The 21,441-nt window shown below is 67.1% G+C and overlaps 6 protein-coding genes across 6 annotated transcripts in view; 2 read left to right on the plus strand and 4 right to left on the minus strand.

Annotated features, from left to right (window-relative positions):
* Positions 1 to 1,060: 1,060 nt before the first annotated feature.
* Positions 1,061 to 7,597, minus strand: EMIHUDRAFT_229070 (hypothetical protein; the record flags this gene model as incomplete). The annotated part of the gene is made up of 4 exons (XM_005786338.1): positions 1,061 to 3,865; positions 4,869 to 4,905; positions 4,992 to 5,577; positions 6,682 to 7,597. The coding sequence occupies 4 exons, from the start codon at positions 7,595 to 7,597 to the stop codon at positions 1,061 to 1,063; spliced, it is 4,344 nt and encodes a 1,447-aa protein (XP_005786395.1).
* A 573-nt stretch (positions 7,598 to 8,170) lies between these two features.
* On the minus strand, positions 8,171 to 8,878 carry EMIHUDRAFT_363689 (hypothetical protein). Its single transcript, XM_005786339.1, has one exon. The coding sequence runs from the start codon at positions 8,798 to 8,800 to the stop codon at positions 8,264 to 8,266; it is 537 nt and encodes a 178-aa protein (XP_005786396.1). The 5' UTR covers positions 8,801 to 8,878; the 3' UTR covers positions 8,171 to 8,263.
* An 884-nt stretch (positions 8,879 to 9,762) lies between these two features.
* On the minus strand, positions 9,763 to 10,866 carry EMIHUDRAFT_111496 (hypothetical protein; the record flags this gene model as incomplete). The annotated part of the gene is made up of 1 exon (XM_005786340.1): positions 9,763 to 10,866. The coding sequence occupies one exon, from the start codon at positions 10,864 to 10,866 to the stop codon at positions 9,763 to 9,765; it is 1,104 nt and encodes a 367-aa protein (XP_005786397.1).
* Positions 10,867 to 11,471: 605 nt separating this feature from the next.
* On the plus strand, positions 11,472 to 13,141 carry IST1 (increased sodium tolerance 1). Its single transcript, XM_005786341.1, has 4 exons — positions 11,472 to 11,715; positions 11,789 to 12,070; positions 12,172 to 12,499; positions 12,649 to 13,141. The coding sequence occupies exons 1-4, from the start codon at positions 11,524 to 11,526 to the stop codon at positions 12,999 to 13,001; spliced, it is 1,155 nt and encodes a 384-aa protein (XP_005786398.1). The 5' UTR covers positions 11,472 to 11,523; the 3' UTR covers positions 13,002 to 13,141.
* Positions 13,142 to 14,170: 1,029 nt separating this feature from the next.
* EMIHUDRAFT_441425 (hypothetical protein) lies at positions 14,171 to 18,804 on the minus strand. Its single transcript, XM_005786342.1, has 8 exons — positions 18,648 to 18,804; positions 18,390 to 18,525; positions 18,085 to 18,242; positions 17,718 to 17,983; positions 17,483 to 17,625; positions 17,337 to 17,412; positions 16,336 to 17,214; positions 14,171 to 16,263 (listed from the first exon to the last, which is right to left on the minus strand). Exons 1-8 carry the CDS (start codon positions 18,739 to 18,741, stop codon positions 14,740 to 14,742), a joined length of 3,276 nt encoding a protein of 1,091 aa, XP_005786399.1. The 5' UTR covers positions 18,742 to 18,804; the 3' UTR covers positions 14,171 to 14,739.
* A 2,336-nt stretch (positions 18,805 to 21,140) lies between these two features.
* EMIHUDRAFT_111499 (hypothetical protein) overlaps positions 21,141 to 21,441 on the plus strand; it is a gene marked incomplete at both ends in the record, with an annotated part of 2,894 nt that continues 2,593 nt past the window's right edge. The window contains one exon of the mRNA XM_005786343.1: positions 21,141 to 21,437. Within this exon, the coding sequence (XP_005786400.1) occupies positions 21,141 to 21,437 (297 nt within the window). The remainder of the gene's footprint in view (positions 21,438 to 21,441) is intronic.

The following is a 21,441-nucleotide window of genomic DNA, read 5'->3' on the forward strand; positions in this document are numbered from 1 at the left end:
GAGGGGGAGGCGGCGGGTACTGCAGCATGGGCAGCGGCTCACATCGAAATCCAAGACGGTGTCCAGCAGAAAGTCGAACTGGTTGTCCCAGTAGTGGATGGCTGAGCAGAGGTCCCAGTAGCGTAGTGAAGACCTGTGGTTCAGCGAACGAATGGGCGAGTCACCCTCCCATACAAGTGTGGACGCTGGGGATAGCAGGCGCGGGTCGGCCGCCTCTTCTCTCTCTTGGCGTTCTTGTACGAGAGCCGCGTCAAGGAGCGGATAAACATCTCGCCCAGTCCCGCAATGCCGGCCGGTACATCCGCACCGATCAGCTGCGCGCGCAACGGATGAGGGGGATCAGCAGCTGAGGTAGGGTGCTCAGCAGTGGAGGTGAGGGTGCATCGTGTGCTGGATCTGAGGGAGGGGAGTGAGAGGATCGGCAGTCACCAGTGGTTCGTCGGAGGTGGAGGTGACGTCCACTGAGCTTTTGCAGACCTTCTTGACCATGGCTGGACGTAACTCGACACCATGAGGAGGTACCTGCCGCATCTTGTCGACGAAGTCACGCTTCTGCAACGAGGGGAGGGGAGGGAGTGGCGCACGCATTCAGAGACGAGTAGGAGGATGGCTGGCAGCGCGCCTCCTTCTTTTTCTCTTCGCTCCGAGGTCGCAGATGCGCCGGAAAGCTCAGCTCGAGGTAGTGCTCGACGCCGAGGTAGTCCTCGAGGGCAGCTGCATCGGGCTCGCCACTTTCGCTGCCCTGCAGGTCGAGGCTGTCGATCTCGAGCAGCAGCTCCCGCGACCCCGACGGCCCCATATCAAAGGGCAGAGACGCTGGATCATTGAGAAGATGCGCGATGCAATCACTTGCGGCGTCGGCCTCAGCCGCGCCTGGGATAGCGGCAGCAAGCATCGAGACTCCAAGCGATGGCACGGTGGGAACCACAGGTACAGGTGATGGACGCGGATTGGAGACGGGGGAGGACTTATTAGGGAGGATGCCACCACTACGGAATGCCGCCACTACCTTGGTACCTGCCAGACGAGGGCGCCCGCCGATGGCAATTCAAGTTCCGCCCTACCCCCCCCCACCACGTGGAGATCGCACCAGATTCTTCTCTCTCATCCGTCGGATGAAACCAATTGATCGCGCAAACGGGCAGCCGCCCCGCAGTTCGTCGTTCTCGTGGAGGAGCACGATGCGCAGCCCTGCCTTGTTTGCGGCAGCCACCTCCCGTGCGAGCGAGGCGCCGCTCTCGCCAAGCCACGTCTCGCCGTTGAGGTAGAGCACCATGAAGTCGGGGGGGCGCACGATTCGTTGCGCGTCCGCCGAGCCGTCGTCGTCGTCGTCCCCGCCATCGCGGACGAGCAAAGGCGCCATCCGCAGCCGAGGCCTCTCGCTGGCTTCAAAGGCGGCGATGAGCTCCTTGGCCATGCGTTCCGCGCCGGGGTTGTGCGGCGAGGCGTAGAGCTCGGGCGGCCGGCCAAAGTAGCCAATCTCTTCAAATGCGACGTCCGAGGCGAGGCAGAGCTCGAGGCGTGGCTTGGATAGCAATGCGCGCGGCGAGGGCTGGCCCTCGGAAGCCCCGGGCGCAGCAGCCTCCTCGACGGCCGCGGTCCGCCCGTCCGGTCGCCGCTTGCAGTACCGCGCGTAGCTGGGGCTGACGCCGAGCATCTCGCTCGCGATGAGGCATAGCGAGCGCATCTGGAACTCCCGGACCCGGTGCCATCGGTACGGCAGCCTCGGCTGGCCGTCGGAGTGCTTGAAGAGGTAGTCGCGGTATTTTTCGGGGCACTCGAGCATGGCTTGCTCGAGCGTCAGGCCGCCCTTGGCCTCGTCCGCCTCGAGGACGAGGATCACCGGCTTGCGCTGTGAGGTTATCGCCTCCACCTCACGAAGGCAGTTGCGCGAGGCAAAGTACCCCCGGCTCAGGAAGACGACGACCGCCATCGACTCCTCGACGTGCTCCTCGAGTGCGCCAATGTCGCGCAGATCGTCGACGTCCAGGAATACCTTGATGCCGGGCAGGTGTAGCTGAAGCTGCCGCTTGATGGCGGCGCACTGGTCCTGCCCGGTGTTCCACGTGTGCGAGAGGAACAGGTGAAAGCGCTGTCCGCCGTGCATCGACAGCTCGGGCGGCCGCCGCGTCTCGCACAACAGGAAGACGGAGGCGCTCGTCGCCGCGAGAGCATCGCGGATCGTGACACCGAGCGCGAGGGTGGCGAGCACGGCGACGACGACCACCATCGCGGTCGCAACGGCATCAGGCGAGGCGAACGTCATCACCCAAACCACGACGCCGCGCTCGACAGGCAGCGCCTCGAAGCGCTCAAAGACGTAGATGTACGAGTAGCCGAGGAATAGGACACATATCGCGGTCTGGACAGCGGCGGCGAGCGCCTCGACCTGCTTGTTGCGATAGGGTCGCAAGAGCACTTGCATGAAGAGTGCCGCCAGCGCAAAGAGCAGCCCGATGACGAGCCGGAGAAAGGCGAACTCCTCGGGCACGAGGAGCAGGCCGCCTCCGAGCGCTAGCCGGCGGAAGAGGTCCATCCACGCCCACCAAATGTCGGGCGGCTCGAAGTCCTCCCATGCGACGCGGGAGGCGGTCGAGATGTGGCTCGGCGTGTGCTTAAGCACAGCAGGCCGCACCTTGTACAGGATCAGCGCGAGGATGGCGAGAGGCACCGCCGCCCAGACGATCAGGATGACGACGGCTGCGATACGAAGCGTCTCCCACTCACCCGAGCTGCAGAGGACGCCCGGGCTGTCCCAGAGAAAGGAGCGGTACTCGAGCGGGCTCGAGTCGGCGACAACACGCCGGCAGTGAAAGGCGCCAAAGGCGGCAGACGAAACGGTTGGGCTGAACAGGGTGACAATGCCGAGACACCACGGAGCGGCGTCCCTGAGCGTCATGAGGGCGGCCCGACCCTCGGCGTCGGCGTGTCGGCGAGCACGGTAGCAGCGGCGTGCCAGGCGGACGGCGACGGCAACGAGCATGAGCGCCACCGGGAAGGTGGCGGTCACCAGCATGTAGGTCATGTAGCCTCCAAGGCAGGCGTGTGGAATGAAGGCCGGCCCCCACAGGTCAAGCCGCAGCACGCGCAGCGAGAGCAGCAATGGGCGGAGCACGTCCGGGATCGAGATCGAGAAGTCGGACGCAGCGGCGCCAATCTGCGCAAAGCCAACCGCCAGCCGCACCTTTGCAGGTAGCGCCGACCGCTTGGAGAAGACACGCAATCTCTTGATTGTCCGCACTACTGCAGCCGGCGCGCCACGCCGCTCCACGCGCCGCAAGCACACGACGACGGCGAGGGGCGTCAACAAGACAAAGGCAATCAGCGTGTAGCTCGCTGCGAAGTCGCATTCCTCGCATCGGCCTGCACCCTTGTCAAAGTACTGCCCCTCGCCTGCGCACACCCCACAGCGATAGCCCGAGTGACCGCCGCGGCAGTAACCGTCCCCGTCGTTTCCCGCATCAGCGCCGCCGACGCAGGCGCCGGTCGAGCCCGCAGTCGCACACCGCTCGATGGCACGCGACTGGTTGGTGAGGCGCCAGGTGCCCTCGTCGAGCACGAGCGTCGAGAGCGTGGTGTGGTTGAGTGGGCAGGCCGCGAGGAGAGGGCACGGTTTGCACGTGGCAGTGCTCGCCGCCACCTCGTCGTAACGGAAGGTGTCGCGGTCGCACTCGTCGCACGAGGCGAAGGGCGCGGCGGAAGTCGTCTGTGGGTCGCACAGCTCGCACTGCGCCTGGCCCGCCAGCGCCTGGAACTCTCCGTGCGCGCAGGTCCGGCAGACGGTGCCGCCCGTGTCGGGCTCGTAGGACCCGGCCGGACAGGGCTCACACAGCGCGTTGCCCCGGTCCGGTTTGACGTGCCCCTCCTCGCAAGGCGTGCACGTGAGATCCGCAGGTCCGGCAGAGGGGTCCTGCGGCTCTTGACCCGCTGGGCACACGCAAAACCCTTCATCGTCCTGCACCAGACCCGACCGGCAATCAACCACGACCAGCAGCGGGCCCGTGGCAGGGGTGGCGTCGGCATTGCCGAGCGCGAGGACAAGGGAAAAGTTGCCCACTCTTGCGGGCTGCACACGGACGTCGTAGCGGCCGGGGGTGGTTGGCACAACCATTGGAGCGTCTTGCGAACTCAGGCGACGCCCCGGGGGAGGCGCGAGGCCGCCGTATACAACCGCGGCAGAAAAGCTGCGGTCATCGGACAGCTCTGTGCGATCCGTCGGGACGGTGTGATGCACAGGCAGCCCATCCACGTCGCACGCTGTGAAGGGGACGACGAGAGTGTCGCCGGCGTCCACCTTTGCGGTGAGATTAGCGTCCGCATCCCATCTGGTGCTCGACGCGACAGTCATTGCCAAGATGCGAGCGCGGAATAGCACGGAGACGTTGCTGCAGCCCGCTGTGTCGTCAGCCTCCACCTCCAAAGCAACCGTGGCGCCTTCGGTAGCGCCGCTCAGCGTCTCGGGAAGGCCAGAGGCGGAGAGCTCCACCGGCAAGCCGTTGCTCGCGTCGCCCTCCTCCTTGGGCAGCCAGACCAGCGACGCGTTCATCTCGCCGTACTGCGCGGCGCGCCACGAGCGATACTCGCTCGTTGTCGACTGGACGATGTCCAAGGAAAAATTCTTGCTCGCCGAGGCGTTCTCCATCTTGGTCAGCGTCACGTCGACGCCCTTGGAGCAGATGCAGTGCGTCGCCTCCCGCCTCTGCGGGTCAAGCGAAAGCACCTCGACCTGATCGTCCTGCACCTCGAGCGGAACCTTGATGGCCCGGAAGAGGCCCGATGCCAGATCGCACTCACAGCCCAGCCCCCCGCCTTCGAGCGGAACTGTGCGGCAGCCCCTGGTCGACCACTCGGCACTGCCCTCGTCCCACTTGTTGCAGGTCAGTGCGCCGGATGGTCGAGGCAGCCCTTGCCTCATACCCTCAAATATATCGCGGCTGGACGGTTGGCCGATTTGGGCGCCCGCCGTAGTCTCGCCGAGTCGTCGCCCGTACGTTGCGGTCCGTTCGTCGTCGTTGTATGGCAGTCTGATTAGCGTAGTCATGTTCGTCGCTTCGCTCAGTCGTCGCCCCTCCCTGCTGACTGAGACGGAGAAGGAGACCGTTTTCCCTGCAAAGGAAGAGGACGCGTTCACGCTGCCGCCGACCACCTCGGCAGTCGTCGTGTATGCTGAAATTGTCACGATGAGGCCGGCGTCGAGTCCCTCGATCTGCAGAGCCGTGTCCGCCAAAGCGCCCCCGCCACCAAAGCTCACGGGCTCGCCTGGCTGCGGCTCGACCGACTGCACAGAGACATTGAGCGAGCCGGTCGTGATCTCCACCGAGGTTGCGTTGTCTCCGCCAGCGGCGAGCGAGGCGGCGAGGGCGACGGCCGCACCGACCACGCTGCTAATGGCGTGCTGGAGCACTTGCCCGGCCTCTACCCTGGAGCTGTCCGTCGGCTGCCCCTCCTCCGGTTTGAGGAGCCCGCTCATTTCGGACAGCACGTCGCTCACTCCGTTCATGATCTCCTCCAGCTCGGACAAGCTGACGTTTGTTCGGTTGCTGAGGTCGCTGAGGCCGTCGACGGCGTCCAGAGCGCCTTGGACCACCTGCGTGAGTGGCGGCGGCGACGGAGGCGGCGGCGACGGCGGGGGCGGCAGTGGCGGTGGCGACGGCGGCGGCGGCGAGGGTGCGGGGGATGGAGGCGGTTTTGGGGGCGGCGGAGGAAGGGCTGGATCACCCAACGGCACCTGGGGCGGATAGCTGGGCGGCGGTGGTGAGGGGGGCGCGGACGGGGGCGGAGGCGAAGGCGGCAATGGTGAGGGCGGTGGTGTGGGCGGAGGCGGCGAGGGTGGCGGCGGCGACGGGGGCGGCGAGGGCGGCGGTGGCGAGGGCGGCGGTGGCGAGGGCGGCGGTGGCGAGGGCGGCGGTGGCGACGGTGGTGGAGGTGAGGGCGGCGGCGGCGATGGAGGCGGTGGGCTGGGCGGCGGCGGTGAGGGCGGCGGCGGCGATGGAGGCGGCGGGCTGGGTGGCGGCGGCGAGGGCGGTGGCGGGCTGGGTGTTGGTGCGGACGGGGGCGGGGGAGACGGAGGGGGCGGAGAGGGAGGTGGCGGCGACGGCGGCGGCGGCGACGGCGGCGGCGGGCTTGGCGGCGGCGGGCTGGGCAGTGGAGGGCTCGGAGGCGGAGGCGAGGGCGGCGGTGGCGAGGGAGGAGGCGGCGAGGGCGGCGGTGGCGAGGGAGGAGGCGGCGACGGCGGCGGCGGCGACGGCGGCGGCGGGCTTGGCGGCGGCGGGCTGGGCAGTGGAGGGCTCGGAGGCGGAGGCGAGGGCGGCGGTGGCGAGGGAGGTGGCGGCGACGGCGGCGGCGGCGACGGCGGCGGCGGGCTTGGCGGCGGCGGGCTGGGCAGTGGAGGGCTCGGAGGCGGAGGCGAGGGCGGCGGTGGCGAGGGAGGTGGCGGCGACGGCGGCGGCGGCGACGGCGGCGGCGGGCTTGGCGGCGGCGGGCTGGGCAGTGGAGGGCTCGGAGGCGGAGGCGAGGGCGGCGGTGGCGAGGGAGGTGGCGGCGACGGCGGCGGTGGCGAGGGCGGCGGCGGCGACGGTGGGGGCGGCGAGGGCGGCGGTGGCGAGGGCGGTGGTGGCGAGGGCGGTGGTGGCGAGGGAGGTGGCGGTGAGGGAGGCCTCGGCGGGGGCCTCGGGAACGGACAGGCGCAAGCAAGGGAAGAGGTCCAGTTGCCATTGTTACACCAGATCGAGCCGCTCTGCGTGCACGAAGGCATGCACGTCGCATCACACGTCATCCCATCGCCCAAGCCGCTGCATCCAGCATACGAGGATGCGTCGACCGATCCGGCCTGCCCCCCCAAGGCGGTCGCAATGTCGCCGTGACAGGCAGCACCAGTGCTGGCCACAGAAATTGGCAGGGAGAAGTATGCTGGAGCGGATGCCTTGCAAGGGTGCCCGGTCCACGAGGCATCGGTGTTGTGGCAAGGATCTGATATATAGTCCGCGTCGGCGACCTTCACGATGAAGTTGCCAGTACTAACGCCCGTCACTTCGGCGGTGAATGCGCGCCGCACCTGGTTGTAACTGTATTCGTACGCTGGGCTGGCGTTCCCGTCGCCGGGCCATGGGTGCCGCGGATCGATCGTCTCCAGCGTATTGTACGCGCTCACCAGGCTGGTGCCATCGCCTGTTTGGAAACCCCCGGTCGCCTCCGGTCTGGCGTAGCACTTGACTGCTGCATTGGACGGGACCGAGCAATCCAGCGCACTCTTGATACCGTCTTGAATGCTGTTGGGGTAATCGACGGTCGGCGAGCAGGCATCATTAAAGGGCACGACTAGCGGGTCGCTATCGGACGTGCTTCGATAGACATAGAGCGAGCCGCTGGAGGCAGTTTCGGAGTGGTAAGTGGTGAGATATACAGTGGCTTTTCCAGGCTCGCTCTCTGAGGTGCTGGTGCAGACTGCATTGAGATGCGCGTCGGCTGGCACTGAGCACAGCAGCAGCAGCAAGGCAATCGGCGAAAGCCGCTCGACCCATTGCGCCCGCACCCCTGTCCTGCACCGTATGCTTCTGTGGCAGGCTACAAGCCACGATGCTAATAGCGCAAGGAGCATCTGTAGCAGCGGCAGCGGTGGTGACGGCAGTGGCGTCCAGCTGCAGGTGCACGGCAAGGAGCCGCAGCTGGTGGTTGCCCGAGGACGAGGACACTGCGGCGCCGATGCGAACGGCAGCAGCATGGCGAGCGCGCTGAATCCCCGGCACAAGAGACGCGCCCGCCGGGCGACCGCCGCTTTTCGATTCCTTGGCTCGTGGCGCTCGCTTTCTTCCGCGCAGGGTGGTATTTCTAACGGCTGTGAATACAGTAGTAGCATGCACATGCACATGTCTACTCATTTTTATTGTTTTTTAGCTTTTCCGTTTTCGGCGGCACGGCGCGGGGCCTACCTAGCGCGGGGGCCGGGCACCGGGGCGCCCCGTGTTGACTGTTCTCTGTTGTGCGCCTGCGCGCTGGGCCTTCCTCGTTCCTGCTTCCATACCAGTAGGCCATGTGGACGTTTCACATGCGCTCACGAGGATTTCGCCAGCACGCGCAGCAGCACACATTGCTCATTGCACATTGGTAGCGGAACCAACAAAACGTCCCGACGAGCAGGCAGCAGGGTGCCACTTGAGACTTGTACAGAGGTTTTAAGACACTGTGCAAGTTTCACACACCTTTGCACGCTATTAGGATGTGGCGGCCTGATCGAGAGAGCTGTACTGACCTGCCGCGGCGCTTCTCAGGCCACGGCGGCGCGCCCTCCGTCCACGCCAATCACCTGCCCCGTGACCCACCCCGCCTCGTCGCTGAGCAGAAAGCTCGCGAGCGCGGCCGAATCGTCTGCCTCGCCGACTCTGCCGAGCGGGTGGGACTTGGCGAGGGTGTTGCGCATGCTTTCCTTCCCCAGCATCGGCGCCGCCATCGCCGAGTGCGAGATCGAGGGCGCTATAGCGTTGACCCTAACGGAGGGAGCAAATTCGGCAGCAAGCGCGCGAGTCATCCCTTCGATGGCGCCTTTGGCGCTCGAGATGATGGCGTGGTTGGTGAAGCCCTGCTGCACGGCCACGCTGGAAAAGAGAACGACAGAGCCACCATTCTTTTTCAGCGGGGCCTCGACGCTCCTCAGCGCGGCAGCCGCGCCAACCACGTGCAACTCAAAGCATGCCCTGAAGTCGGCTGGCTCGGCGCGCTTGAACGGCTTGAGAGCGATGTCGCCAGCGCAGTAGGCGAAGCCTTTGAGGTCAGCCGGCAGGTCGGGCGCAAGTGCGTCGCCCATTTGCTCGGCCTGGCGAGCGTCGGCGACAGTAAACGGAGCACCATTGAGCGTCTGCGAGAGCGATTGCAGCGCGTCGGCATTCCGCCCAATGAGCCACGGCGTGCCACCGCGGGCGAGGACGCGACGTGCTATCGAGCTCCCGATGGCACCGGTGGCGCCGACGATTGCAACCGACATGTCGGGAGTGGCGGCCACGAGGGAAGTGGTGTCCTGGCCGCCCTCTTACCGCCCTGTGAGCGGGGCCCGGGGTTGTGCGTTTATGAGCCAGCCACTTCGAGGACAGGCTGTCCTGGAAAGTTCTGAGCCTAAAAGAATTCTTAAAGCGCTCTCTCACAGCACACTGGCGCGTCCTTGCGCGAGGAGAGCTCGATAGACTCGAGGGGCCAGGATATGCAGCGAGGAGGGCGGAGCTGCGCCGAAAGGCGAAAGAAGCCGCGAGAACAAGGGACCGGCAGGCGGCGGCGGCGTCGCAGAACGAGACAGAGGAGAGCGACGCGACAGAGGAAGAAGCGACAAGGGAGAGCACGACGAGAAGGGGGCGACCGCGAGGTGGCACGAAGGTCGCAGCGAGAATCGGAGAGAGACTGCGAAGAGAGATAGGAAGAGGCGGACGCCCAAGGGTGGGCGACGGCTAGTGCACCACACCCCTCTCCTTAAAATCCCTGTGTGGTGGCGGCGTGCCGTCCTCCCATCCCTCCCTTGGGTTGTCCGTTTTCTTTCTTTCTTTTACTGGCACGACAAGGGCGCGGACTGGCGCGGAGCCTGAAAGAATTTCAGCAGAAAACCATTAATATTAACCTTTTTGTTTTTTGTTAACCGCGACCCCACAAGAAAACCACACCTCCCTCGGCTACTCCACCTACCCCTCCTACTGACGTACGCATTCGGCCGTCGAGCGTCGTTCACACACGCGATGAGTGCCGATGAGATGCGCGAGAGGCGTCACGTCGACGCGCGAGGCGTCACAAGAAGAGCGGCGCCTCCGGCCCTCTCTGGATCTCTGCGTGCGGGATGTGCGCGACGAGCTCGACCGCCTCGCGGCTCGCGCGCGAGAGGCCCTCGAGCAGCGACGCGTACTCGCGGCAGCCCCAAAAGTGGTCGGGCGGCGGCGGCGGCTGGCCGGCGCCGTGGCGGTCGGCGAAGCGCGCCACGAACTTGAGGACGAGCCCCTGCAGCTGCGTGTCCCGCCGCAGGCGGAAGAGGTTGGCGCCTTTCGTGGCGGAGCAGGAGAGGAAGAGGGCGGAGCTGCACGCTTCGCCCAAGCAGAGCATGTGCAGGTAGAGCTGAGGCACGTGCCACACCGCCACGCCGTCGAACGGGCCCGGGTCCCGCACCTCGAAGCAGGGCTGCGGCGCGCGGCACGTCGCAAACGGCGCGTGGTTCTTGGCCTCGAAGGGCTCGACGGAGCCGTCGGGCCAGCGCACGATTGCGTCCGGGCTCGCTCCGATGGGAGGGAGGCCGGGCGGCAGGGCCGCCAGCACGCTCTCGGGCAGCGCCTCGAGCGGCTGCAGCCCCGCCTCCTCCACGGTGGCGTTGCGCGCCCAGAGGTAGTTTGCCGCGGCGAGAACGGACGTCGCCTCCTGCGCATTGCCCCACGCCATCCGGACCTGGCCGACGGTACGGTACGGCGTCCCGCCCTCCGCCCGCCGCGACCGCCGAGGCACGTACTCGCGCTGGAAGGGCACCGCCCCCGCCGACGAGGCGGGCCGCGAGCGCCACACCGCCCCGTGGCCGTCGTCGGCGTCGGCGGACGCGGAGTCTACCTTCCCCGCCGCGTCCCGGAGGAGCGCGTAGTCGGCGAGGAGCGGCGCCTGGAGGCGCGCGTGCGCGTCGAGCGCCTTGCCGTGCCCGCGGAGCGAGGGCGGGACGCCGAGCTCCTTCGCCGACCGCTCCTCGTACACCCCGAGGCAGGCGGCGCACGCGCTCGTGCTGATGCGGCCGGCGTGGCACGCCCACCACTGGTCCGAGTCCTGCCGGTACAGGCGCAGGTCGGACGCCGTGGCGGGAAGCACGCGGTGCGCGGGCGGCAGCGCGACAAACGCCGGGTGGGCGCGCAGCTCGGCCATGCTCACGGCGCGCCACCAGACGTCTGGCGCCGAGCCGCGCTCGGGCCGCCGCGGCCGCCGCGGCCGCGCAGTTCTGGCAGCTTTCGGGTCCGCTGCTGCGCGAGTCGCCGCCGCCGCTGGTGGCTGCCGTCGACCTCTGCCGGCGCCTTCGCCGATCGCAACTCGCTGGTCACTGTCACTAGCCCGGTCCGTTGCTGTGCTAGTCGCCGCCGGCACAGTCGCAGCCACTGCAGACTGCGCCTCGCTGCCGCTTGCTGCCTTGCCATCGGCTCTGTCGCGGAGCTTCTTCAAGCGCTGCTGCACGCGTCGCCTCCTGTCGCGGTTGGCTGGGCCCGCGAGCGTCGCGAGCCGCGCCTCGAGCTGCTCCACCGTGAGCGGCGCGTTGAGAGGCACGTTGGACGCTCGTACGTCGGACACTCGCAGGCCGTGCGGAGTGAAAGCGGGCGCGTCGAGACGGAAGGAGTACGAGGTGGCAGCAGCAGCGGCGAGTGCGGCGCACATGCACCGTGGCTCCAGCTGTCGGGTACGTCGTGGAGTCGAGTGGGGAGTCAGCACTGCCAGGAAAAGTCGAACGAGGTAAATTGTCTTTCTTTCGCGCATCGAACCGACGGCCGAGCCGGGCGGCTGAAGACAAGCGCACTCTCACCCGGTCGCGAGATGTTCTCCAGCAAGCCCAAGTATTCAGCCGACAAGACCAAGGTGCACCTCAAGATGCTCTGCAACCGCTTCCAGCTCCTCACACAGAAGAAGGCGAACCTCGCAAAGCAGCAGAAGCGGCAGGTCGCCACGCTGCTCCGCGACGACAAGGAGCAAAACGCACGCATCCTCGTGGAGCACATCATCCGCGAGGCGCGCCCGCCCCGCCCAGTCTGCCGCCCACCGCCCTGCGGCTGACGCGGCGCGGGAAAACGCCGGCCGTCAGGACTACACCCTCGAGTCGTACGGCATCCTCCGTCAGTACGCCGAGATGCTGCTCGCCCGCCTCGAGGTGGTCAACTCGGAGGACCACCTCAAGCCGGAGATTGCCGAGGCGGTGTGCGCGCTGCTGTACGCGGGCTGGCTGTACGGCTCCGAGATCCCGGAGCTCAAGGTGCTGCACGCGCAGTTCACGGCAAAGTACGGCAAGGAGTATGCGCAGGAGGTCATCGAGAACAAGGAGAAGTACCTCAACCACCGCCTCGTCCGCATGCTCACCTCGACGCAGGCGCGGCGCCCCTCTCCGCCCGCCACCCCTCCCTCCCTCTCCCCTGCGCGACCCCTCCGTGTGACGATGCCCGTGTGAGCCGGCCCGGACTGCTCCTGCAGGTGCCGGACCCCTCTGTCGTCGAGCTCTACCTCACGGAGATCGCAAAGGCGTACGGCGTCGACTTCACGCCGAAGCCGCCGCCCGGCGCGTTCGGCGCCGCGCCCGACCCCATCTCGTCCACAATCGGCATCGCCCTCCCGCTGCCGGGCATGCCAGTCAACTCGGCCGAGCCGGTGGCGCCGCAGCCCGCGCCGGCCGCGCCTGCGCGGCCCGCCGCCGGCGTCGCGCTGCCGGTCGCGTCTGCGTCGTGCGCGCTGGCGCAGGGCACGAGCAGCGGCGGCGCGGTGCCCTTCACCGTCACGCTGACCAAGGGGATTGCCGGCTTCGGCACGCGCCTCACCCCCCCCGACGAGCCGGCTGCACCGCCTGCCTGGCCCATCCCCTCTGACTCTGCACCGCCTGCCCGGCCCATCCCCTCTGACTCTGCACCGCCTGCCTGGCCCATCCCCTCTGACTCGCGTGCTGCTGACCGGCAGGCATGAACCTCACCCCCGACAACGTGGTCGTCGCAATCAAGCCGGGCTCCGAGGCGGCGGCCTGCGGCCTCATCCAGCCGGGCGACCGCGTGCTGCACCTCAACGGCCACGCGGTCTCCGTCGACGAGCCGGTCAAGAGCTTCGCCATCGACCTCGCCGACGGAGCCGCCGCAACCTTCTCCCTCGTGCGGCACGCCGACACGGACTCGGCCGGCGGCGCGGCGCACATCCCTGTCGTCGACGGCTCGCCCGCCACGCCGCCGCAGCAGCCCGCCGCGCCGGCGGCGGCGCCACCGCCGCTGAGCGCGGATGACGACCTCGCCCGCAGGCTAGCTGACCTCAAGCGGGGCTGAAAGGAGTGCGAGTTGTCAAATAGCTTGGTTCCACGTGTTCGGTGTCGCGCGCGCGGATCGCGGGGGCCACGCGCGACGTGTGTGTGTGTTGGAGATGGAGTGTACAAGCGGTGGATTGAGGATTGTCGTGCGGCGCTCTCGCTCGCGCACCGCCCAACGCAACGCAACCGCCGCCCCGGCCGCCCGGCCGCGATGCCGATGGCCCAATCGCGAATCGGATCCGACATCCCGCGATGCGCGATGGCGCCGATGTGCGCCTGATCTCAGATCTGTGCGGGGGGGGCTCCGGCATGCGCGAAGCGCTCAAGGCTAGCCCAAGCGCTGCGCTCTGTGGCCTCTGGCCTCATATCCCTCTCAAGGCGGTTGCCCCGGAAACGCGAGACGCAGTGAAACCACCCCCTACCCAACCGTCTCAGGGGGACGGACGCATTTGCCCCCTTTCAAAGGCGGTTTCGAAGTTGATGAGACCTCGTCCCCCCCTCTCCAATGAAAAGCGTAAAAAGAGGCGCGGAACAGGCCGGAAGCGCCGCTTGGACGTGGGTCACACAATGGCAGCGCTCCAGACGCGCTCTGGTAGCTCCAATGAAGCTGCAGCCCATCGCGCACGCGCCGGACGGCCGCTGCACCTCCACTGCAGTGCCCTCCTGCACCGAGCGACACGTCAAACCTTTGTTGCTGCCCATGACCGCCGGCGGCTCCGAGCTCGGGTGAGCGAGCCCTGGCTGAGCTGAGCCTCTGCGGTCGCAATGCAGCGCTGCGGTCGGTGCAGAGTGGCCGTGTGCGTACGGCGTCGTACGCGCACGGCCGCTCTGCCTCAGTGGCGTGCGGCTTGGGCCAACTGAAGGTCGCTCTCCGACCTCGCTCGCCGAGCTCACAATCCGGCGCGAGCCGCATCGAGTGGAAGTTCGACTTCAGCTGCCGCGAGTGGATGGACTGCCTTGTCGAGTGCGAGCAGTTGGGCTCCGCCGGGAGCGTGAGGTGCAACACGTTCTCTGGGCGCCAGCAGACGCGAGCGCGCGAGCGCGTGTTGAAACCGGACGCTCCACAGCAACACTCAAGATACACTCGAACAGGGGCGCACGTTTTCTTTTCGGGTTTCGTGGGTTCCTAGTGCACTTGGAACCGACGAAACACCGCGAAGACGGTTGGCCCCGGGGTGGTTTCACTGCGAGAAAAATCGCTCGTGACAACATCCAAAAACAAACTCAAATCTTATGACGCTAGTGGAGAGGGCGGCAAGCGATCGGCCGATGCGCGGATCGGCGCTGCCCCAGAGCTCGCGACGAGCCGCGGGGGCCCGGGGGCAGAGAAACGCCGGGGGCAGAGAGCCGACGCTTGCTGCGTCGCGGGCAACGCAACGCCAGCAAGCAAGCTACAGGCGGTCCTCCCCGTCGATCGACGCGAGAGGCGCGCGGCCGCGCCCCGCGAGCGGCGCGCGTGCGGCGCCCCGGCCGCCGCCTGCGCGCGTACCGCCGCTGCGCCGAGGCCCAAACGCGCGGGGGCGCCCGCGCCGCCGCTCAGCCGTAGATCTTGACCGGCTTGTCGTACCCCGAGCGCGCCTGCTGCTTCTTCCTGCCCGTCCCCGTCTGCGCGTGCTCAAGCCCCAAGTAGTCGTCCCAGTTGGAGTAGTTGTCGTGCTTGCGAAAGTGCGGCCGCACGACGTCGTCGTCCTGCTCCAGGTACTCGACGCGGCCAAAGGATACGACGGCGATCTTCCACGCGGCAATCTCCTCGGCCGTCAGCCGCAGCTGGCCTGGATGCGCTTGCGCACGGAGGCGAGCGTCTCGTCGGGCGAGATCATCAGCAGGAAGGGGTCGCCAAAGTTGTGCGTCATGTTCATTCTCGTGTCGCGGTAAAAGTGGCGCACGTGGATGAGCTTGTCGTCGGGCCCCTGCGACAGCTCCTCGGGCGCGAGCTCCTCGGCGCGGATGGTCCAGTACTGGTCGTTGATCGTCTCGATCTCCTCCTGGTCCTGGAAGATCTTGTATATCCGGTGGTTGAAGATCTCCATCATGCGCAGCCGCCGCGGCCCCGCGCCGTTGGCCCCCGCGACGTCCATCCCGCTCGCGCCGCTCGCCTCGCCCGCGCCAGGCGCCTCCGGCGGCACCATCTTGGCGAGGGCGTGCAGCGCCTCGGCCACCGTCGACTCCTTGTCGAGCAGCAGGTTGACGACGCGCCCCTCCTCCGTCGAGGCTGTGTGCCACGACACCTTCAGCGGCTTCTTCGACTCGAGCTCGGGCAGCGGCATGTCGAGCGTCTCGTAGAAGAGGATGTCGGAGGTCTTCTGGAAGGAGAGCAGCATCTCCTGCAGGCTCTCCACCGACCGGTACTTGAGCGGCGTCGGCTTGGGCAGGTCCGAGTACGGGTTGTGCATCGTCAGCCGCACGTGCAGCGGGTCGCAGCCGAGCGCCTTGCCGACGCACGCCGTCACCTGGTCGTAGGTCCACCTCTTGTCCATCGTGATCTCCATCGCGCGCTCCTTCTCGCGCACGCCCTGCCCGTGCGAGTGCTGCGGCGGCAGCCGGTGCACGTGCACCACCACGCGGTTCTTGACGTGCTCGAAGAACTGCGGGATCTGGAGGAGCGGCTCGTGCTCGGGCACGTCGGACGAGGCCGCGCCCGCCGCAGGCTCGACCGCCATGCTGGTCGGCGCCGCGACGGGCAGCGCGCACTGGAAGACGATGATGTCGCCCGACTGCAGCTCCGCGTCCTTGAGGGAGCGGTGCTCCGAGAGCAGCTCGAAGCGGACCGACGTCTCAAACTCGACCTCCTCGTAGACGCACAGCTGCTGCGACGCCGGCAGGCCCTTTGCGCGGCGCAGCACGGGGAGCAGGTCGGTGAGGGTGTCGGTGTGGCTGGCGATGTGCGTGCCGACAAAGGAGAGCGCCTCGCCCGCGGGCTCGTAAAACTTGAGGAAGAGCAGGATCTGGTTCGTCGGCAGCTGCGGGTAGCCCTCGTCCTCGGGCACGGGCGCGTCGGCCGGCGGCGGCCCCGCGGGCGGCGTGCCGACCACCTCGAGGTAGAGGCGGAGCTCCTGCTGGAACTTGTTGTTCTGCTGCGCCGTCGTGTCCTCCTTGACGTCCATCATCGCGGTGTGGTCGTCGCAGTCGAGCTGCAGCGGCCGATCGGGCCGGTAGGTGTGGTTCTGCCGCTTGGCCCACAGCCAGAGCCGCTGCTGCGCCGGCAGCGCCCCCGTGAGCCGCCAGATCTCCTGCTTGAGCGCGAGGAGCGTGAGCTCCTTTTTGATGCGGATGGCGTGCACCTGCGGGCGTGTCGTGCACGTGTCAGCGGGCGTGCCGCCGACGCGTCGCGCGGAGGCGGACGGGGCGCGCGCCTTGTCGTGCGTCACGAGGTCGAAGAAGCGGTCCGAGCCAATCTCGGTGGCGAGGTCGGTGGCGGTGGCCACGCGCGCGACGGTGTAGAGGTGCGCCTCGAGCCGCTCCTTCTTCTTGCGCGCCTTCTCCTCCTGCTCCTTCTCGAGCGTGCGCCGCAGGTGCTGCGAGATGTCGTCGCCCGACACGTCGACGTTGATCTCCGGGATGGCTGACTCGCGCACGTACACGAGCATGTAGGCGTTGGAGATCTTGGGCAGCTTCCACTGCGGCGTGTGGCCCGGGTGCTGCTGCTGCTCGGTGCCGCCAAACTGCGCCTCGACCGCCTCCTTCTCCTTGGCCTTGGTCACTCTCTCGTCGTCGAAGCGATACCACTGCTCCGACGTGAGCGGCCGCACGAACGCATAGTAGTGGCCGCCGTTTGGCCCGCCAGAGTGGACGAGCACCGAGTGGAGGCGGTACTTGTTGACGACGTTGGGGTCCGAGTCGGCGGTAAAGTACTTGCGCTCTCCGCGGTCGAGGTCGAGCGTCGTCGGAAACTCGAACCGCTCGTTGATCTTGACCATCTGGTCGGTGCTGAAGTCGTACTCGAAGCGGCGGAGGTGCAGCTCCAGCACGGGAGGCAGCGCCTTGAAGGCGACGCCCTTCTTGGCGTCCTGCTTCCCGAAGCGCTCGGACTGGTACTGGTTGTCGCCGTCCAGCGTCTCCTCCTTGACGTACTCGTCGAAGGAGGCGTACATGTCCTTGCACCCCTTGACCGGGATCTGCAGGTCGTAGAACACCTCGTCGCGCAGCGAGACGTCCTGCACGTTGATGCACTTGACGTAGTTGGTGAAGGTGCCGCGGAAGAGGTGCGCCATGGTGCCGGCAACGCTCGTGTCCTGCGCGTGCAGCCGGGCGGGCCGGCTCGAGCGGGGCCGCCGCGCGGCAGCGCGCGACCGGGGCAGCGGGGCAGCGGGGCAGTGGGGCAGCGGCGCGTGTGGCGGCGTGGGCGGGTCGGCGCCTTCATCTTCTCCTCGAGCTTGTCGACCAGCACGCGGTTGAGCTCCTGCACGTCGTGCTGCATGAAGGTGTCGTACCTGCGTGCGGCGGGCGGCGATGAGCCCGGCCGCCCCGCCCACCGCGCGGCTCCTCTCCCGCCGCGCGCACGTGTCCCAGCCAAAGCTCTTGGTGAGCTGCTTTGTCGAGACGGAGCTGTCGGCGTACTGCAGCTTGTAAAAGATGCGCTGCAGGGCGAGCGGGATGCTGGCCTCCGGATCCTCCGTGTCGGTCGTCGGCATGTGATAGACGGCCTGCAGGGGCGGCGCGGCGCTGCTGTCGGGCCGCCGCCGCCGCCCCACCCACGCCCCAGCGCTCCCGCGGCGGCGTCGCGGGCCGCGCGCGCCTTGCGGAAGTAAGGGATGTGCGTGAGCGACTGGAGCAGCGAATTCATGTAGCACGTCGCGCCCTGGTTCTTGAGGCCGACGAAGCCCGTCTCCTTCTTCGAGTCCCACGACCACCAGTTCACCTGCGGCTCCACCCGCACCTTTGCCGACACCATCAGCTTGTCGTCCACCATGAAGCCGGAGCTCGTGTCCTTGAGCTCCGCCAGCGTCACGAACTCCCGAAAGCCCCAATCGCAGGCGCGCACGTTGAACTGGTGGTCGGCGTCTGCGCCGCACGCAGGGGCGGAGAGGGCGTCACGGCCGGCGCCGTCCCAACGCGCCGCTGTGCGCCGCACGAGCGCCGCGGGACTAGAGGTGCGGGCGCGCCTTTTATGACGTTGCGCGACGGCTCCTTTTGGTTGTGGACCGTGAGCGTGAAGTGCGCATGCCGCGTCCACCCCTGCGGCAGCGTCGCCGAATCGGCCACGTCGAGGTAGACCGACAGCTGCTGCACGTTGTTGCCTCCCGGGAAGAGCAGGATCCGCCTGCGGCGGGGTTGAGGGCCGCCCACGCTCGGCTTGCGGCGGCGCAAGTCTGGCGGTGCGGCGGGCCAGCCGGCGTCCGGACGCGGGCTGGACACGCGGCGGAGGGCTGCTGGCGCTGCCGGCTGGCGCGCGCGCGGCGCCGCGCACCAGTTGTACTGCCCACTCTGGAAGACGGGCGAGTAGAGCTTTGCCTGCTTGTTCTTTGAGAAGCCCTCTATCACCCACGTAAACTCGCCGGTGAGCGCATCGTCAGCGTCGGCGTCTGCAGCATCCGCCTTGTCGACTGCGGACCGTCCGGCACGTGCGAAGCGTCACGGAGCGGGGGGGGGCATGCGGGCAGAGCAGCCCAGAGGCCGTGCAGGGGGGACGCGCTGCGCCGTCTGCGCAGCGGGCTCGCGCGCGCGCCTTCCATCTCGTCGCCCGCCGTCTGGCCGACGGTGGCCACCGGCGGCTGCGGGCCAAACTCGACGATGTCGGCGTCGTGCTGGATCACCGTCATGCGGAGTGTAAGTTAAGGCCCGATTGGGCTCGTTCGCTTGCCCTGAGGCGGCGCCTGTGAGGCGACAACGAGTGACTTCACAGCCGCGGTGTGATAGCCTCACCATATTCACGCGCGGCGTGCGCAGGCAGTCTACACGGCCAAGGCTGCTGTACTTTCCACACACACACGAAATGATGCAACAGGCCGTCAGCCCGCAGTGGCGCCCCCGCCCGGGCCTACCGGCGCGCGACCGAGCGCAGCGACGCGTGCGGCGGGGCCCAATTCGCTACTATCATTCTCTAGAGGCGGTTCGTTAGTTAGGTAGTTAGAGGCGGGGTCTGTTCACAGTGAACCCAATCACCATTTGCCCAGGCTGCTAAGGGCGGTGAGCGGCTTGCAAGGCCAAAGAAGGCAGCGCGTGTCAGAGAGCAAGGCCGACGATGTCGCCTCCGCCTCTCGTGTACGAGCGGTACGCCAAGCTCGTCTCGAGAGGCGCGCCCGACTCGGTCGACTTCCTCAACGGCCAGTGGCAGGTTGGGGCGCCTCCCCGCGCCGGGCGCGCGCAAAAAGGAATCAGACCGACCTGACGCGTGCCGCCCTGCCCCCGTAGCGCGACCTCGTCGAGCCCCTCCCTGCGTATGTGTGGGATCGAACCACTCCGGAATGGGCAAGCCTTGAGTTCTCAGCGCCCTCACGGCCCGCCAATGCCAAACCCGACTCCCTCCATCGGTGTGGCGCCGCTCGATGGTGCCGGGAATCCTACACCGGAGCGATTCCTAGGGTTAGCGCAGAAAAAGCCGGCCCCCTTAGCTCCGGCTAGGGCTACGGGGTCCCCGGAGCCGACCCGACGAGGAAGGGCCGACTTAGGGCTTGCATAGCGGGCCGAGAAGGCCGCCCACACCCGCGAGGATGGTTGTGTGGTTGCCTCCCCGACTCGGACGGCTGCCTCAGAGGGTGGGCATGCGTCCTCTCGCCCTCTCACCCGCGGGAGATGGCCGAGTCCACGGAGCCGCACGCTGCCTCTCCTTGGACGCAAGGCTCCGACTTCTATAGTGTATAGAGAAAACCCCATGAGCACCAGCGTTTTAAAGTGAAATCGTCAAGAGAGATCGATGACCCGGGCTAGGCTTTGGGGTAGGCAGCCACCCTTTTGAAGGTGAGGCGTATTTGCCGACCTGTGAAGACGATTTACTTGCGAGCAGTGCGTGGACCAGATGGCGCGAGGGCACCGCAACATGGCCAAGGAGGCAGGGAAGCTTCTGCTCCGAGACGGCCGCTCAGGACCGCAAAATGGTGTTCCTAAGGTTGTGTTAGTCGGGCTGGCCAGTCCCCGGGGCCTGACGGTCCATTGTTTCCCTCAAGAGTACTTATCCCCTCCCCGCCCTTTCACTTTGAGCACTTGAGCACTGGAGAGGGTCGATTCCGCATGGTACGGGACCCCTCGATCGTCTCGCCCTCCCTCACTGGTGTGTTCATTGGGGGGGGGGGGCATAACAAACACGGTACAGGATCGAGGTGCACGCTGCCGAAGCAGTGTCGTCCTCCCTCTCCCCGACGGCGATGGCGGTGTGACCGATCGAGCTGCAAGAGGAGCTTGTTCAGCATGATCAGGTGAGGCCCAGGCGCACTACCTCACTCTGGGCCTGAGATCACCGAACACTTACCACCGTCACCTTCGCCTTGTGTGGATTCGAACCACCGCCGGGATGGGCTAGCCCATCGTTTTGGAGAGCTATTCATTTCCCCAATTGGTTAATTGTCAAAATTCCTGTTGTGCAAGAGGGGAGAGTAGGGCTCTGACGGAGTGTGTGGCGGGAGAGGGCAGGGAATGGGCGCGGGGAGGGGGGGGGGGGGGGCTCAGCCGTGCAAAAAGCATCAATTAATAATATTAATGAAGAAATATTGCTCGGCCGTTCATGAAGTCCGTCTCGATCTGGAGGAGACGGGTCAACCCCGTGAGGACCAGCTCTTGGAGCCAACCTTCCGCTTTGGTTTTTTCCCCACAAACCATTCGGCCAACTTTTACCAAATGCCAAAGTTGCACTTTACCACTCGGGCAGATTCGACGATTGCATTTTACCACTCGGGCGAAAGCGCGTTCGCGGCCGCTCGCCGGAGAGCTATGCATCAAGCGGCCGGCGCGCCACCGCAGCTCACCAATGGAGCTTGCGGAGCGGCTCAACAGCATTGCGACCCATTCTCCAAGCACGGCCTCTGGCGTTGCGAGTGCACAGAGAGCGAGCAATAGTCGACAAAAGCACTGATCTGTGGGCAGCAGATCTCCATGTCGGTCGCGCCCTGCGAAAGGACAACCGCGGGCCATGAGCAGGCGCCGCTTCCGGGGAGGGGGGCGCACTTCTCTGCACACCACATGCTAGGGGGGGGGTCCGACCCCCCCCAGACGGTTCGCCACCGCGATGTTGGGCCGGTCACCGCGCGCCCGTCTCACGCAGGCGGACACGGCGACGTGGCATATCGCCTCGGAGGTTGGCGCGGGCCTCGTATTCGTCGCCGCCGCCTCCATCGCCCACCACCCCAACACCGTCCCTCGCTCCGCTTGGATGCTCGCCAAGCTCAACGCCGGCGCAGTCTCGCTCGAGGCGTGGCCCGACTTTGAGATTGTCACCGAGGGGCCAAACACGGAGGAGGAGCCCTTCCTGCTCGAGGAGATCGGGGTCGACTTCTTCCTCCGCGTCCAGCTCAAGACGCGCAAGGTTG

This window comes from Emiliania huxleyi (genome assembly GCF_000372725.1).
Source record: "Emiliania huxleyi CCMP1516 chromosome Unknown EMIHUscaffold_152, whole genome shotgun sequence".
NCBI classification, from domain to species: Eukaryota; Haptophyta; order Isochrysidales; family Noelaerhabdaceae; genus Emiliania; species Emiliania huxleyi.

What these genes read in the sequence shown, in the direction of transcription:
- EMIHUDRAFT_363689 (XM_005786339.1), bottom strand. Translation starts at nt 8,800, where the DNA reads ATGGGCGACGCACTTGCGCCCGACCTGCCGGCTGACCTCAAAGGCTTC.
- IST1 (XM_005786341.1), top strand. Translation starts at nt 11,524, where the DNA reads ATGTTCTCCAGCAAGCCCAAGTATTCAGCCGACAAGACCAAGGTGCAC. An exon ending in GCATGCTCACCTCGACGCAG is followed by an intron (nt 12,071 to 12,171) that starts GCGCGGCGCCCC and finishes CTGCTCCTGCAG; the next exon opens with GTGCCGGACCCCTCTGTCGT. An exon ending in CAAGGGGATTGCCGGCTTCG is followed by an intron (nt 12,500 to 12,648) that starts GCACGCGCCTCA and finishes GCTGACCGGCAG; the next exon opens with GCATGAACCTCACCCCCGAC.
- EMIHUDRAFT_441425 (XM_005786342.1), bottom strand. Translation starts at nt 18,741, where the DNA reads ATGACGGTGATCCAGCACGACGCCGACATCGTCGAGTTTGGCCCGCAG. An exon ending in AAGAGCTTTGGCTGGGACAC is followed by an intron (nt 17,413 to 17,482) that starts GTGCGCGCGGCG and finishes CGCCGCACGCAG; the next exon opens with GTACGACACCTTCATGCAGC. An exon ending in AGCTCGAGGAGAAGATGAAG is followed by an intron (nt 17,215 to 17,336) that starts GCGCCGACCCGC and finishes CTGCACGCGCAG; the next exon opens with GACACGAGCGTTGCCGGCAC.